General features: G+C 40.6%; 2 protein-coding genes across 3 annotated transcripts in view; both read left to right on the forward strand.

The window, feature by feature from the left end:
• The window catches only part of PIK3C2A (phosphatidylinositol-4-phosphate 3-kinase catalytic subunit type 2 alpha), a 50,899-nt gene extending 39,975 nt beyond the window's left edge, over positions 1–10,924 (forward strand). For both annotated transcript variants that reach the window (XM_032111363.1, XM_032111364.1), the window contains exons 23-33: positions 523–659; positions 1,319–1,488; positions 1,759–1,915; positions 2,335–2,444; positions 3,633–3,840; positions 5,637–5,761; positions 6,160–6,277; positions 6,370–6,451; positions 6,874–6,983; positions 7,219–7,344; positions 7,878–10,924. In XM_032111363.1, the coding sequence (XP_031967254.1) occupies positions 523–659; positions 1,319–1,488; positions 1,759–1,915; positions 2,335–2,444; positions 3,633–3,840; positions 5,637–5,761; positions 6,160–6,277; positions 6,370–6,451; positions 6,874–6,983; positions 7,219–7,344; positions 7,878–8,060 (1,526 nt within the window). In that variant the 3' untranslated portion in view covers positions 8,061–10,924. The remainder of the gene's footprint in view (positions 1–522; positions 660–1,318; positions 1,489–1,758; positions 1,916–2,334; positions 2,445–3,632; positions 3,841–5,636; positions 5,762–6,159; positions 6,278–6,369; positions 6,452–6,873; positions 6,984–7,218; positions 7,345–7,877) is intronic.
• Positions 10,925–11,054: 130 nt separating this feature from the next.
• On the forward strand, positions 11,055–15,425 carry RPS13 (ribosomal protein S13). Its single transcript, XM_032113116.1, has 6 exons — positions 11,055–11,124; positions 11,370–11,418; positions 13,063–13,141; positions 14,046–14,215; positions 14,576–14,676; positions 15,350–15,425. The coding sequence occupies exons 1-6, from the start codon at positions 11,102–11,104 to the stop codon at positions 15,381–15,383; spliced, it is 456 nt and encodes a 151-aa protein (XP_031969007.1). The 5' UTR covers positions 11,055–11,101; the 3' UTR covers positions 15,384–15,425.
• Positions 15,426–16,036: the final 611 nt, after the last annotated feature.

Raw genomic sequence — 16,036 nt, forward strand, 5'->3', positions numbered from 1 at the left:
TTGCCAAGATAGAAGTAAAAATTCTGTTAACCAACTAAATGTTTTCCTTTTATAGTTCAGCTATACAAATATTTTTAGTAAATTATATCTCCAAAGTAAGGCCACATATAAAGCCCACTGTCTCATCTGTTTCAACAATTGACAGCAGATAAAGTTACTAGATTAATTCAGCGTCAGTGTGTGAGAATTGTCAGCATCAAAGTATTTTGCCCAATTTAGACTAATAGTAGTTTATATGGTAGAAACTAATAATTCAAAGTATAACTTAAATGTGCATTCTAGGAGCTGTAACTAGGGGTAGTAAAGTAAGCTAAGTTGGATTGCTACATGTGTTTCATGGTTTGCTTTGTACCATAGTCTGTGGAAATGCTTAGGGACTAATAGAATTATTTTTACACCTAGCTGGATTTTGAAAGAGTTGGTCTAAGACTGTAAAATTCGTCATTGTTAGGAAAGTTTCTACTGAATAATAAAAATGCAACATAACTTAAGGAGATGTGCTTTGTTTTATTCTATATCAAGGTATGGTAGAGCTTGTTCCTGCTTCAGATACACTTAGGAAAATTCAAGTGGAATATGGAGTGACAGGTTCTTTTAAGGACAAGCCTCTGGCAGAGTGGTTGCGAAAGTACAATCCTACAGAGGAGGAGTATGAAAAGGTAACTTTTTAGCACTGTTCTTTTTGCAGCTCTTTTAAAAGGGTTAAAAACCATCTGATGAAGGAATGAAATTCATAGTCCAGGTCTTCCATTGAAACTTTTCTTTTGTATATTTAGGAAACTTAATTTTTTTCTATACTTGAAAAAGAACAAATGAAAATCCCCTCTATAAAAAGGAGCCAGATGGATTCTCAGGATTTTCATCAGGAGTTTTTATTGGATAGAGAAAAAATGTACTTTAAGAGAGGAGAGAATAGTTGCCACTCTTCATTGTAGTTCAGGAGCAGTGGCCTCTTCTTGTACACAAGAGATTCAAAAATTAAAACTTTTTTTTTGGGCTATAATGCCATTACAGTACATTGGGAATATGTCTTGTACCCTTTTCTTTGCTAACATAGTTTTGTGGTTTGTCTTCAACTCCTCTTTCCTCTTTCATTTATGTAAAAAGCAAAATGACCATTTTTGCTGAAAAGTGTGGTATCTAGAGATTTTAGCAAAACTATCTGTTTGAAGAACAGTATTTGGGGAAAAAAAAGCAAATTTAGAGTCTGTTTTGCCTGGCTGGGATTTTGCACTCATCAAGATTGACTCTTGAATACATGAATTATGTTTTTCCACTGATATTTGATTTCAATTCACTTCTTTTCTCTCCCTCCTAGGCTTCAGAAAACTTCATCTACTCTTGTGCAGGATGCTGTGTAGCCACGTATGTCCTGGGAATCTGTGACCGTCACAATGATAACATAATGCTCCGGAACACTGGGCATATGTTTCACATCGACTTTGGAAAGTTTCTGGGACATGCACAGATGTTTGGTAGCTTTAAAAGGTATCTTCTGTACCTAAGCATTGTAGAGAATGAAGTGATTTTTTTTTTTCCAAGTGTTGCTCTGGGAGATCTGCTGTAGGTCCAGTACCATGTGTAAGTGCTGTGTAACCTGAAGCAGCACTTGGGAGAGGAACCCAACCCAAACCCATGAAACAGCAGTAATGGAATGTTTAATGCCATTACTTCAGGATGGGGATGGAGGGAAGCAGAAAACACACGACAATGAAGAGACCTTATGATGAACTCAGGAATTCTGTGCTTTTTGAACAGGGATCGAGCTCCTTTTGTGCTGACATCAGATATGGCTTATGTCATAAATGGTGGGGAAAAACCCACAATTCGCTTTCAGCTGTTCGTGGATCTCTGCTGCCAAGCTTACAACTTGATCAGAAAGCATGCCAGCCTCTTCCTTAACCTACTGTCATTGGTAATCATTTTTCACATTCAGTTGAAACTTGATAGATCTGTCATGCTGCGTTGTATTAAAAACTGTGCTTTTTATGCTGGAGAAACTCTTAATGCGGGCTTTTTTTAAAAGCCAGAAACATCTGATCTACTTTTTGGGAAGCTTTATTTGGAATTTTTTAAGCTTTTTTACTGCCTACCTCTTTCTAGAAGATATAAAACTAAGATGATACCACAAATTACACTGCAAAGAGTTCTAACTGCTTTTAATTCAGCAGAAATAATGAATAACTGCTGATTATAAGTAATTGTTGTCTATTGCTGTTAATGTTTAGCAATTTAGTGCAGCTACAAATGTATTTGAGGGTCTAGGTCTTAATCATTTCAGTAGAAAATCATATTGGGTTTATTGCATTAAAACTAAATTTCAATTTCTTGCAGATGCTTTCTTCTGGGTTACCAGAGCTAAGCGGGGTTCAGGACCTGAAGTATGTCCAGGATGCTCTCCAGCCGCAAACAACAGATGCAGAAGCCACCATCTTCTTTACAAGGTACTGGATAAGTGAAAACTAAAATATGTCCCAGTATCATCCTGTTAATGGCAGATTTCTGATAGGAAAAAACGTGCTAGGAATGGTCACAAACATGTCTGTACAAGCTGAACAGTTACACTGTACAATCATAAAATACAGTTAACTATATAAGTAAGACCAGTTCTATATAAGAGTAATGCTTGTGCTAAAATATCGTAGATTTTAGGAGTGACCTTGTGTGAAAAATTGGTTTAAAGTGCTGAGAGCAAATAATTCTGTCTGGCTGTTTAACACTTACATTTTGAATACATCCTAAATCATTTAATAGCAGAGTATATGATGGAAAGCATTGTAAAGAAGTTTTCTCTTGGAGAAATCTTTTGCACACTGGGGAGGGAGGGCTGATGCTCCAGTATAAAGGGAGTGCATATAGTGTAACCGAGATGTTGCTACATGTTAGAAAAGTGTTACTGTACTTCACTTCAAATATAAGGGGAAACTGCAGTGGTGTGCATGCAACTGAAAATCATAGAAAAGTTTGGGTTGGAAGGGACCTTTAAAGGCCATCTAAGACCAATCCCCCTGCAATGAACCGGGACATCCTCAACTAGATCAGGCTCCTCAAAGCCGTCCTGTCATCTACAACCTCTCTGGGCAACCTGTTCTGGTGTTTCACCACTCTTACTGTAAAAAAATTTCTTATATCTGATCTGAATCTACTCTCATATTCTTTATCCTTTGTCCTCTCACAACAGGTCTGGCTAAAAAGTTTGTCCCCTTCTTTTGTATAAGCTCCCTTTAAGTAGGAATGGCCTCCCCATGAAAGGCCACAATAAGATCTCCCCAGAGCCTTCTCAAGTCTGAACAACTCCAGTTCTCTCAGACTGTTCTCTCAAGAGAGGTGTTCATCCTTCTGATAATTTCTGTGGCCCTCCTCTGGACCTGCTCCAGCAGGTCCATGTCTTTCCAGGGCTCTAGAGTTGGATGCAAGTCTGGAAAGCCTTCACTTCTTCAATAAAAACCTATTCCAAAGTTTGGATACTGAGTCTCATATTAAGTGTTGATATGATACTATTCATATAGCCCATTGATCACTCTTAAAAATCTTTTCTTTGTCAGTAAGAAATAGGGGGTTATTTTTCTTAGACTTCAGTCTGATGCATTGACAGAACCACTTTTGTGTGTTTTGATGTTTTCTTTTTCCAGGCTGATCGAATCCAGTCTGGGCAGTGTTGCCACAAAGTTCAATTTCTTCATTCACAATTTGGCTCAGCTGCGTTTCTCAGGTCTGCCTTCTAACGATGAGCCCATCCTGTCATTTTCTGCTAAAACCTATTCTCTCAAACAAGACGGCCGAATCAAACAAGTGTCTGTGTTTACGTATCAGAAGAGATACAACCCAGATAAACATTACGTAAGTATGTGGGAGCTGCTTCCACTCAGGGAAGATAATGGTGTATTTTCTTCCAACAAGACACAGCAGGGACAGCTGACCAAAACCAGCCAGAGAAATATTGTATAATGTCATTATACACAGAGTGTATAATGTCACTGTCTGCAATAAATCTGGAGGTAGAGGAAGAAAGCAGGGGACAGGAGGGGGTTGTCTTCCAAGGTGGCTGTTTGGGAACTGGCTGAGCATGGTTCTGCTTGTGGGCTGTGGTGATTGTCTTGCGTCACCCTCCCTCCCCAGGACTGTCTTTATCTCAGCCCACAGATCTTCTCACTCTTGCTCTTGTTCTCCCAACTGTCCCACTGGTGAGGGGGTGGGAGCAAGCAAGCAGCTGTGTGGGTGCTGAGCTGCTGGCCAGGATAAACCAGCAACAGTACAACCAGCTAGAGTACAGACTGGCATTTCTAGCATCTCATAATATTCTTCAAAATGAAAACACCTCTTGAAAAGCATCTAGAAGGAAGTAGAAAGAGCAGAAGTAGTGTTGGTGGAGATTATTTTAAAATACGGGAATTTGAGTCATGATCACGGGCTCTTATGTAGCTGCCTTCTTTAAAATGGCTTGTTCCTGAGTAGGAGTCGTTAAGTCAGACACTCTGGTTTTGGTCTGACCTTCCATTAAAGTTTGATTTGTTCCTCCTAAGGAAAAGCATTGTTTCCTGTACTAATGCACTTATACTCTTAGTCTTACTAGAGACACCAAGCATTGCAATTTGCCTTCAGGATTTTAATAGACCTGGGTTACACTTTGAGACATAATGTTAGTATTCCTACACAGATGTGCAACCTTCTTCGATTTTTTTTTTTGTTTGTTTGTTTTACTTCTATACTGCTATTTTTTAGGCTGGAATAATAAGCTCTAGTTCATTTCCCTGAACTTTATAAAAAAGTGAGCTATAGTGATAGATGCAAGTGTACATCTCTTTCCAAGCTGTATTTGCTGTAAATGTCTTAAGCTGGTAAGGCACCGGGAAGGGAAGGTAGAACAAATCTGACTAAAGCTGGAAGTGAAGAGCTTTGTACTGAATCACTGTATAATAAATGTATTTGAGTACTCCTGGTCTGAGCCAAAACAGCCTCACCTCTTCCAGGAAACTGTTAGGGTGGTCTAGATTCTGCCTAGATTTTTAAAGTTACATAAAGTACATTTAACTCCTCTACCCATAAAATGGGCCCACTGAGTTGAATTTTCTGTGCAGCTCTCAAACTTCATTTCCTTTGAATAATGTGAATGTATCCTGGGACTGTACCCCCAGTACTTTGAAAAATTCTTCTTGTATAATGCAGTGCACTTGCATCTGCCCACCAAATTGTCACTTTAAAAATGGAATCCTGTAGAATCAGGAGGGAATTAAATTGAAAAAATCACACCCGAAAGGTTCTGTGGTAGTTTTGTGCCCACAGATATATGTGCCAATGTAATCCTACGCCATTGTTAACATTTTGTGTATCTGGTAGGAACTTCCAGTGAGTCTTCAAAGGGAGAGGGCACACAGCTCAGTCTTCCCTACCTTCATCATCCTCCGACAGCTGTGGGTCTACCTTATGGGAAGACCATGTGATGTTACTTTGCATTAAGGGCTGCTTACAATTCTAACTATGAAATGGAAATGTTGGAATAAGGGATATAATAATGGGATATGTATTCAGGAGAAGGATTACTATAGGAGAAAGAGTTGATTGTTAAGAAAATTGTATTGTTAAGTTATTTTATAATATTTTTATATAAACTACTTTTATTTTTCTGTTTTGGGCAGATCTATGTAGTGAGAGTTTTGAGAGAAGGGCAAGTTGAGCCAACATTTGTCTTCCGAACATTTGATGAGTTCCAGGAGCTCCACAACAAACTTGGCATTCTCTTTCCTCTTTGGAAGTTACCAGGGTATGTGCCTAAGTTGCCCATTACTATTGCAAAAGCAACAAAACTGCTCCCAGCTGGGTGGAGGAAAAAATAGCTTGAAATGGAGACAAAACTGCTGAGGGGCAAACTAGACCTCATAGTTGGCAATTAAGGGAGAAATCAGTTATAAGTTTTAAGGAGGACATCCAGAGGAGCATCTCAGTGTTTTGGTCTGTGTGTCATGTTACATACAATAATTACCTATAAGTATTTCCTTGCCTTTCTAGAGTGTCATAACCTGTTGGCATACTGTGTTTCCACTCTGGATTGGCAGAAAAAAATGGATGTGAGCACTTCAGGATGGAAATGGTGGTGAAATGCTACTGTACGTACTTCTGATAAATTAACTGAAAACGCTATTTTTTGTTCTTCTCATGTAGCTTTCCTAATAAGATGGTGCTGGGAAGAACACATATCAAAGATGTAGCAGCCAAAAGAAAAGTGGAGCTCAACAGCTACATACAGAGCCTGATGAACAGTTCTCCAGAGGTGGCAGAAGTGAGTACACGTAATTTAAATCAAATGCAAGTTTTCAAGTTTTGGCGCTTTTAAACACTTAAACTAACATGTAACATTTCTTCCAATTTTAGTGTGATCTTGTTTATACTTTTTTCCATCCATTACTTCGTGATGACAAAGTGGAAGGAATAGATGGAATAGCCAGACCTGCAGGTAAGGGATGTTTATAAATTGGATGATACAGTATGACGTGTTTACAGTGCGAATCTTTGATATGTTTTTTACTTAACTGTAGTTTTCTCTAATTGAAAACTGCATCACTGTCTTTCCTAATGTGCCTACATAGAGTTTCAAGGAAGTACATACCAAAAATTGTAATAATGTATGTGATCACTTGGGCTTGTTTATGGCTTGACTAAATTATTAAGGTTTTCACTCCAAACCTCCAAGCTGGTTCTTGCAAGAGAATCCAAAAACCTTTAAAGCCCATAGCCTTGCCCGTGTTAGGGAACTAGAAATAAAATCAGGAACTGACCTTGGTCTAAGGCTTGTATTTTTTACTATATGTGATAAGCAGTGTAGTAGTGATGAAAATGTACCAGTATTACAGAAGAAATAAATGTCTGTTATTCCAGATACAAGTCCATCAAGTCCTACCTCAGGCAAAGTGGGAGGAGAAGTGAAGCTATCTATATCCTATAGAAATAGCACCCTATTTATCATGGTGATGCACATCAAAGACCTGGTAAGTGGAGACCCTGCACTCACTGCCAAAAACTGTTTCCATTTTCTCAATTACCATCTTGACTTAGATTGATGCAAGAATGGTGAAACTCTCTCTTTTCCTCTATATTTTCTGACTGCCTGCTTAATAAACTGCTGCTTTTGATTAGCTTGATTGCAAAGTCTAGACACTTGAAAATAAATATGCAGTTATGTACTAATTAGTTTTCTAACTTGTCTTGTTTCTTTGGCCGTAGGTTACAGAAGATGGTGCAGATCCAAATCCCTATGTGAAAACTTACTTACTCCCAGACACGCACAAAACATCCAAACGCAAAACCAAAATCTCCCGGAAGACAAGAAACCCAACTTTCAATGAAATGGCAAGTTAAAATTAGTGTAGTAACTTGCTATAGCTTGCTATAATCTCATATTCTAAGCAGTAATTAAAGTATTGTCTAAAAAATCTGTAAATATATGGAAATGGAACTGTTTTGAAAAACTTTGTGCCCTGTTTAAATATAAAGCAACTGAGTTAGGTCAGTGTGCTCTTAAAAGTAAGCAGAAATTTCTCAGACTGACTCTGAGGAGTGATGTGGAGGAAGGAAAGGAATCTTAAAACTAAAAATTCCCCTGCCCTGGTTTCACTGACTGATGATGTGCAGAAAAATTAATTCAGGAGTCTTGGCATGTAAACCGTACTTCAGTCAAAAAACAATAGTTCTTTTAAATACTTAACATTGGGAGCACAGAATAAAATAGGGATATCCTTCAGCCCATTGTCTGAGAAACAGACGTACTGAATGGTCACAACGTGCAGTTCAGCCATCTGTCAGTGGCTGGGCAGTCAGAAGAAAGGGCACTTTGGGCAATTTCTTTTGCCTAACTAGAAAATTCTTGACTTCTTCCCTCCTAGCTCGTGTACAGTGGATACAGCATGGAGACGCTGAAACAGAGGGAGCTGCAGTTAAGTGTGCTCAGTGCAGAATCGTTACGTGAGAACTTCTTCCTAGGTGGAATTACACTCCCACTGAAGGACTTCAACCTGAGCAAGGAGACTGTTGGCTGGTATCGACTGACTTCTGTACCCTATCTGTGAACTCGGTGCTGCTCCTCAGCAAGACCAGAACAGTTGTATTCACTTGTGCTTTGTGCATCTTCCTACTTGAAGATAACCTGTACATCTTAAAATAAGAGACTCTCCATTTCAACAGATACATTGGACCAATGTTCAGGTAGCCTAATTTGGAGGATTGCAAAAAAACCTGGTTTATGCCCATGTGGTGTTATCAGAGCATCATTTGTAAACGTTTGAGTTGAGGGTAAAGGAAGGGGTTTTTAAACCATCCGTGAAAGTAAGATGAGCAGTTTGGTCATGCTGGTTGGTTGAACCATAACTCAATCATTAGGCCTGTGGATATATAGTGCATTTTTGCTTTTAATTTGTTGCCGCTGTTGTGTCATCCATGACATGATGCTGGAGAACATCAAAGGAATTGCATATTTTAGGATTACATTCCCACTACTAATGAGACATCACAGAAGCAGCAACAGGTAAAATTTTGGTGGCTTCACACACACCTGTAGAAGTGAAGGTTGAAGGGCTGGAAAAACTCCTTAGCGTTGCATTTAATCCCAGATTCATGCTTCTCTAAGACTTATTGGAGTGAGTGCCAATAGTGGAAGTTGTAATAATGGTGCCTTATAATTCAAATGCTTCTCTTTTACCTCATTCCTGGTATTTAAATATGTATACATACTAACTCTCAGCTCCTTAAAAAGGGGGAACATTCTCATATTTGATACCTTGCGGGTCCTACTGGAAGCCTTTTCCCAAGACGTGTTACATACAAATAGCATCACGTATACTGACCTTCACTATTTGTTCAACTTAGATACATTTTTTTCTTCCCCATTCTCTACCCATGGTCTCCAAAAACTGAATGAAGACTGGCTGAATGTGGTACCGTAGGAAATGTGCCCAGCTTCTCAGTGGGGGTTTTTGTTGTAATTTCTAGAGCTTTTCAATACTGCAGTGATTAATGGAGCAGATTTAAACACTAATCCAAAGTGGCATTTGCATTTGTGCTTCCAGGGAAAGAGTGGCCTCTAGTTGAAAAGCACCACTGCTGGATGAATTGCAGGCCAGAAATTAGTTCAGTTAACAGCTTTGAGAGAGGAACTTGGCTGCTTTTTTTTTTTCCTTTAGCAGTTCACGGCAATGCTGTTTCTCACTCCCAGTAAGAACTACTCCCACTAAAATACTTAATTCCAAGGAACATTAGATTTGAATATATTGTGAGAGTGGAGTGCAAATGTCACTATCTCCCGTTAATACCACTGGCTATTTAATTAGGCCCTTAATTAGGCCTTTCTGCACTACAGGTGTCACCTTTTTGTTCACCTTATTTGGGGTTTAGGATGTTCATGTTCTGTGTAAACAAAGCTCTAAAGTTGCACACTTCTTTAGTACAAAATCTTGAAGCAAAATTTAAAGTGAAATATGCAACTATGAACAAAGACACAATATGGGGAAAGCCTTCTGTCTACCCAACACTAAAAACCTATTTTATAATCCAATTTCCCTTCCCCTGCTACTGACCAATCACTCTTCAATACAGAAGAGAGAAGTAAACTTGAATCTCCTGGTGCCTAAACGATTCATGGTCCAATTTCATAGGAATTATTGCAATTAAAAAGCTAATAATATCTTGAATGTTAGAAACTGGGCCAATACTAGTGGGCGCTAACAAATCCCAGTTGTAGTAGGCATCTTCTGCATATTTTTCATTTAGTATATAGCCTGTAAATAATAAACTATATAACTAACTAGATATATTTCCTGCTCACTTGATGCTTTTGAGACTTACTCCATTCCATCATTAGAATCACAAGTCACTTAAACACAGGAAAGTAGACTACTGTTTTTGTGAAACGTTCCATTGTGAAATAAAATGAAAGCAATATGGACTGCCTTTTTTGCAGTTTGCTACTAAAGCACAGTGTCTTACAGCACAAAATACAATTAAACTAAAATCATTTAAAAAATGATTTGCAGTTTTAACAGTTGTCTGGACTGAAAAAATAAAAAAAGTATAGTACTGTATTATTGTTAGCACATGTCCTGACTTCTGATTTAATCTTCTTCATAGCTTAATTCATTTTGTGCCTTTCCCTTCCTTTTCAAAATCGTCACTGGCTGGAGCTTTTTATGGTCATGGATTTTATGTTGTCTGTGGGATCTGGCCTTGGCCTCTCCCCACGAGTAGAGGACCAGCACCAAGCTTGCACCTCTTTTGCACTATTCTCAATTACAAAAAACCTGATTGTTGCAATAAGAATTTACCATGCTATATAGAAAAACCAAGATGGATGTGAAAGAGGGAAATACTTGGGATGGAATTTACCGGTATGCTAAGTAGCTTGAAAATGTAGTTTTAACAGCTTTTTATATCTTGTTTAATGAAAAGAAAAAAAAAATCTTTTATGCACCGTTTGACCTGCAGCCAGAAGTGTAATTGTTCCTCCAGACCTTGTGTTGGTATCCGAGAGCAGCAGCTTGCGCTAGGACCTCTTCCTCTACTAACCTCCAACTTTGCACTGACCTTTTTATTACTGCCTTTGTACGACCTACAGCTGCCTGTCTCTGGACGCATGTGCGATCTTTGGTAAACGCTCTTTTCTCTATTTTTACAACTGTAGGGTTGTGTAGAACCCCTCGTCACCTGCCTTAAGGCCGGGGCTCCCTCGGGGCCCGCTGTGTCCCCCCTTGCCCGGGCGCTCCCTGAGAGGGGGGACGGAGGGCAGCGAGAGCAGGGCGCCTCCCTCCGTCTGTGTATGTCTAAGAACCAAATACTTTAATTAAACGATAATAAAGATGTACAATATCGCCCCGCGTCGGGCGGGCTCGCTGTGACTCCGTAACTCTCCTGTAAGTACATTAAACACTATTCTGGAATAAAACCCAACGCGTGGCCTGCTCTGTGCCGGGAAGGGGTCTGGGCGGGGCGGCTGAGGGGGCGCGCGCGGCGCGGCTCCGAGGCCGCTGATTGGCTGCCGCGCTCCGGGGGCGGGGCCGGGCCGCAGCTTCCTGCGGAAGCGCGGGGGGGCCGCTCCCTCTCTCCGCGCTCTGCCGCCATCATGGGTCGCATGCACGCTCCGGGGTGAGCCGCAGGGCCCGGCCGGGGCCGCGCCCGGGGGCTGCTCGGGGGGGTCGGGGGGCGCCGCGAACCGGGGCGGGGGCGGGAGCGGGAGGGATGCTGCGGGAGCGCTCCGGCGCGTGTGGGGATAGCGGGGGAGGCGGGCGGCCGTGTGGACATGGCGGCGGGGTGGGGAAGGCTCGGGCCGCGGCCGAGAGGCCGAGTCCCTCAGCTCGGGCGCTCAGTGTCTGATGTGCTTCTTCCCGCAGAAAGGGCCTGTCCCAGTCGGCCTTGCCCTACAGGCGCAGCGTGCCCACGGTGAGTACCTTCCCCAGTACCTTCCCCAGAATCTTCCGCACCCCGTGTGCGCTCCGGCACCCACAGCGCAGCTCAGGGGTGTCCACGGAGGGAAAGAAAACGAGAGCTGTAGTATTTTGCGTCATCGCTCTCAAATTATGGCCTGTGTAAATGCTTCTTCGGCATGTGATGAAACAGGCTTCCCAGGGATATGGTGGAGTCTCCGTCTGTGGAGACATTCAGAACCCACCTGGATGCGCTCCTGTGTTACCTGCTCTAGGGAACCCTGCTTTGGGAGAGTGGGTTCGATTAGATGATCTCCACAAGTCCCTCAGCCCTAAAAATTCCGTGGTTCTGAGGTGATCCTTAGGCTACTAAGGAGGCAGGTGTCTTTTTCCTGGCCGGCTGGTTCGTTTGGCGAAGAAGTCTTGTCTCTTCTTCGTACCTTTTTCTGTTTAAGTACTTCTTCAAGTACTTGGAGTTTCTGTGTTGATAATTCCTAGAGATTAAATCGTTATTTTCACACTCGAGTTTGCTATTGTGGAATAAACCGATTGCCTTCAGAAATACTTAATTTGTTGGTCAGGGTACTAAATGGAGTTGTTTTGGCGTGCCCTTAGTTCTTTGAGGCTGCTTTCACTTGTAAGGGAAGTCCTCCTTTGCAAGATCATTTCTTGGAGGATCTGTTTGTTGGCGGAAAGAACAATTTGTGGTGCATGTGGAAAAGCATGGAGTGAAAACAATGAAATGAGAACGTAAGCACAAAATCTGAAATTAAATAGATACAATTTAAAGTAAGGTAATATGAAGCTGCTTGAAGTACTGCTGATGGTTAAACAGTTCAATAACAATTAGGATGATCAAATGCTATATTTGTTTTTAAAAATCCTGTGGGGTTTTTTTTGTTTAGTTTTATTTATGTTCTATTTTAAATTGTAATCTTTAGAGCACTTCTGTGTTTATTTTTGCTGTGTTTTTCTGTTTCATGTTGTGATAGTATTAACAAGTAAAAAAAATCTGGAGCTTCTGTAGCTCATGGGAAGTCAGGATTGCCGAACTTGGTGTTGTCTTCCCATTAATAATCATGGAAGCAGTGGCTTTATCAGTACTGTTTAACATAAAATTAATAGAAAAGGCACAGTCCTATCTTGGTAGGTTCGTTTCATTTTTTAATTAATTAATGTACTTAAAATCTGATTTTTCACTTATCTCTAGTTAACTTTACTGAGAGGTGGCTAAATGGGTCTCAGTTTTGTATTTGTCAAAAGGCCTGGATGAAGAATTCCTTCCCAAGGGCAGTGATTTTTTTTTTTTCTTTCTTTTGTGTGTAACATTGGATTTGTGCTTCTGGTGTGGCAGTTAAATTGAAATGTTGATAAAGCAGTTGGTCGGAGGCTTTTTTAAAAAAACTTGGAGTTTTTGAAATGGAGACTCTCATCTTTACCTCTGCCTTCTCCCATGACATTTCACTATCACTACAGGTGTATTATATGTTTAAAAGTTTCTATATCATTAAAAGTGCAATTTCAGTTCTCAACTGTTTTTTTAAGCATTGCAAAGCATCTGTTTCTACCATTTATTGAAAGTTTTCAGTAGCTAGCCTGTGCCTCTGTATTAAGCAGTGTTAATCAGTTTGGCTTTTTTTTTTTTTCTAATTTTCTTTAGTGGCTGAAACTTACTTCTGATGATGTAAAGGAACAGATCTACAAGTTGGCTAAAAAAGGCCTGACTCCCTCCCAAATTGGTAAGGGTTATAAACCACTCCTGAATGGGGACAAACCCACGTTTTTCTAACTGTAATATTGTAATTGTTCTTTCAGTCTATATTAAATAACCTGCTAATAGAACACAGCATTTCTGGTGTACCTGTGTTCACTGTGGATACCACTAAGAGTCCTAGGATAATATCCTGAGCTGGGAGGGACCCCCAGGGATCAGCAAGTCCAACACTGGGACATTGTATGTGTTGTACTTGCAAGAAGCATCTTTGCTGAGGTGGTTGGTATTGGGGTTTCTTTTCAAGTGGAAGACTTAAAGCATTTGTATAACCTTATAGCCTGTCCTTAGGAATGGCTGCTTAGAGGTGTTATAGGGAAATTCCTGGAGGAAATTTTCCAGTGTCAGCAGCCCTGTGCTTAGGGTTTACTGAGCCAGGCACTGCCGCTGCATTACGGACTGGTTCTAGGGTTTGGGCCCTTGCAGAGCTGAAGTGTTTGCATGACACAGCTTTATATGGTCATGAGCTATGTATGCAGTGTAATTAGGTGCTGTGTAAACAATTATTTTTATTATTGCAGTCCTGAAAGCAATAATAATTCTTTCTAGAGGGATCCATATAGTGATTGAATACATAGCGTTAATGAGTCCTGTTGAGAATTTTCCAGTAGTGTGGTAGCACCTAATGTGTTACCTGCCTGAGCACGATGGGGGAGTCAGTTGTCTTTTAAGTGTTACCAGATAAGGTGTTTCAGCTTCTGTAAGTTGTATTTTGCTCACCTATGTCCACCATTTCTTCAGTTGCCACTAAAAAGGTTTTTAACTTGAAGAAGGCCTTTCTTTTGGATAGCTTGTAACTGTAAGGTCAGTTTCACAAGACTTGTTGGTGTATGTTTTTTCTTTTCAGTGTAACATGTAAATGTTTGTTTCAGGTGTGATCCTGAGGGATTCCCACGGTGTTGCCCAGGTTCGCTTTGTAACTGGCAACAAGATTCTGAGAATCCTTAAATCCAAGGGACTGGCCCCAGACCTCCCAGAGGATCTTTATCACTTGATCAAGAAAGCAGTTGCTGTTCGTAAGCATCTTGAGAGAAACAGAAAGGTGAGTGCTCCTTTAATTAGGTAACTCAGTGTCTGTGTTTTTGAATTACACAGTAGTTGACAGCTTGACAAAGCAAAGACTCTTTGTGTGCTTCTTGTTAGCCCTCCTTAGAATAAACTTAGGAGGTTGGGGAGGCATTTTGATCAAGGAGAATGGTCTTTGTGAAAAGGATTTTAAAAGCAATGTTTAAACCATGTATTTCTGGTCCTGCTCTGATTTTACTGAAGCTTTGGTGATGGAAATGGGAAGTTTTGAGCAGTAGCTGTGGATTATCTGCTTTACTGAAACTCATCTGAATTCTACATTGACAAGTCCAAGTGGGTTGTAACGTTGCGGTCGTAATGTAACTTTGTTTTCAAGGACAAAGATGCCAAATTCCGCCTGATTCTGATTGAGAGCAGGATCCATAGGTTGGCTCGCTACTACAAAACCAAGAGAGTGCTGCCACCCAACTGGAAGTAGTAAGTCTTCTCCTGCATTCCTCTCGGCACTGAAGACTGCATGGTCTTACAAGCTCTGCTGGGGCTGTTATTCAGAGGGTGAAGAGTGCATTGTGATTGGTGTGTAGGTAATCTAGGCAGCAGAGAAGAGGTATTTTCATACATAATTACTGATTAATTCAACTTATTAACTAATGAAACTTACTGCTGAGTGTTAGGACTGTTAAAATGACTGTTAAAACTCTTGGATAAAAATGATGGTCACAACAAATGAAGTCACTACCAGACAATTTTTGCAACACTTTAAGCTGTGGTCTTGGTTCTCAGATACCTTTATCGTTCATGTCACTTTCAAAACGTACTGAGAAATGGCTTAATAGCTGTGGCAAAAAGGAAGTTACTGTGGCTTTTCTCTATGAGAGGTAACCACCATAGAATTCCTGTAGATGTTGGGATTAGCCTTGTTTCTCTAAGGAGACTCGAGTGCAGCTAGTCAGGTTTATAAACACATGGGTTTGTGCTGTTACCCTAAGATTTGTATTGTAAAAGTACAAGTGAAATCTTTGGCCATAAAAATTTTTAAGCAGTGATTTAGCTCAGGAGTGATAGTTAAAACTTTTAACTGAAGCTGTGTTTTTGACAAATAGTTTCTGCTATTAATATTTCTCTTTTGTCTCTCTTCTCTCTTTTTTAGTGAATCATCAACAGCTTCTGCCCTGGTCGCCTAAGAGCTGGCTGTGACTTACTGAAAGAATAAATTTTCGTTACCTAAGTTTGTGTTGTCTCTAAATGGTTGGTGTATTAGAAGCTTCTGCTTGTTTCAGGAAGCTGCATGTAAATGGGAATTTTTCCAGGTGGGGCAGGCTTGTGGCTGTGGTTTCCATATTGCTGTCCTGCAGTATCAGATCTGGGTGATGGTTGTTGCAGTGCTGCACCAGCTGGACATTGGTGTCTGTGCTCAGACTGGTTTGGTTTTTTATGGTCTGAGAGCCTTGAGTTAAAGTGCCCTAGTCATTCACTGCAAATGCATTTCATTCATGTGGGGCCGTGCCTCTGGTGTCCTGCAGAAGAACTGGGAGAGAAAGCAGTGACAGCAGGAAGATTTGGAAATTTAGAAATTGCAGAAGGGATTATGCAGGAGGTGAGGGGTTAATTGGAGAGGGTAAAATTGGAGAGGTTAATTAATTCATCCTAGGTTGTGTGGTCCTGTTGCTTGTGCAGGAGGCTTAAGCAGACCTCAGCCAGTTCCTGGCAGTAACTTGCTGTCATTTTTAAGTGATTTTAAGAACAATCATTGGGATTTGGGTAAGTACAGACAGCAGTTTAGCTCTTCTCAGATGTTTTGTCGTTGCTGGTGTAGTTATCCGTAAACCCAAAGGGC

Source organism: Corvus moneduloides, chromosome 6 (genome assembly GCF_009650955.1).
Source record: "Corvus moneduloides isolate bCorMon1 chromosome 6, bCorMon1.pri, whole genome shotgun sequence".
Classification (NCBI taxonomy): domain Eukaryota; kingdom Metazoa; phylum Chordata; class Aves; order Passeriformes; family Corvidae; genus Corvus; species Corvus moneduloides.

Excerpts from the sequence above, each read along its gene's own strand:
- RPS13 (XM_032113116.1), top strand. The coding sequence starts at position 11,102 with ATGGGTCGCATGCACGCTCCGGG. Across the intron at positions 11,419-13,062 it reads ACAGGCGCAGCGTGCCCACG|TGGCTGAAACTTACTTCTGA; the intron begins GTGAGTACCTTC and ends AATTTTCTTTAG. Across the intron at positions 14,216-14,575 it reads ATCTTGAGAGAAACAGAAAG|GACAAAGATGCCAAATTCCG; the intron begins GTGAGTGCTCCT and ends TTTGTTTTCAAG.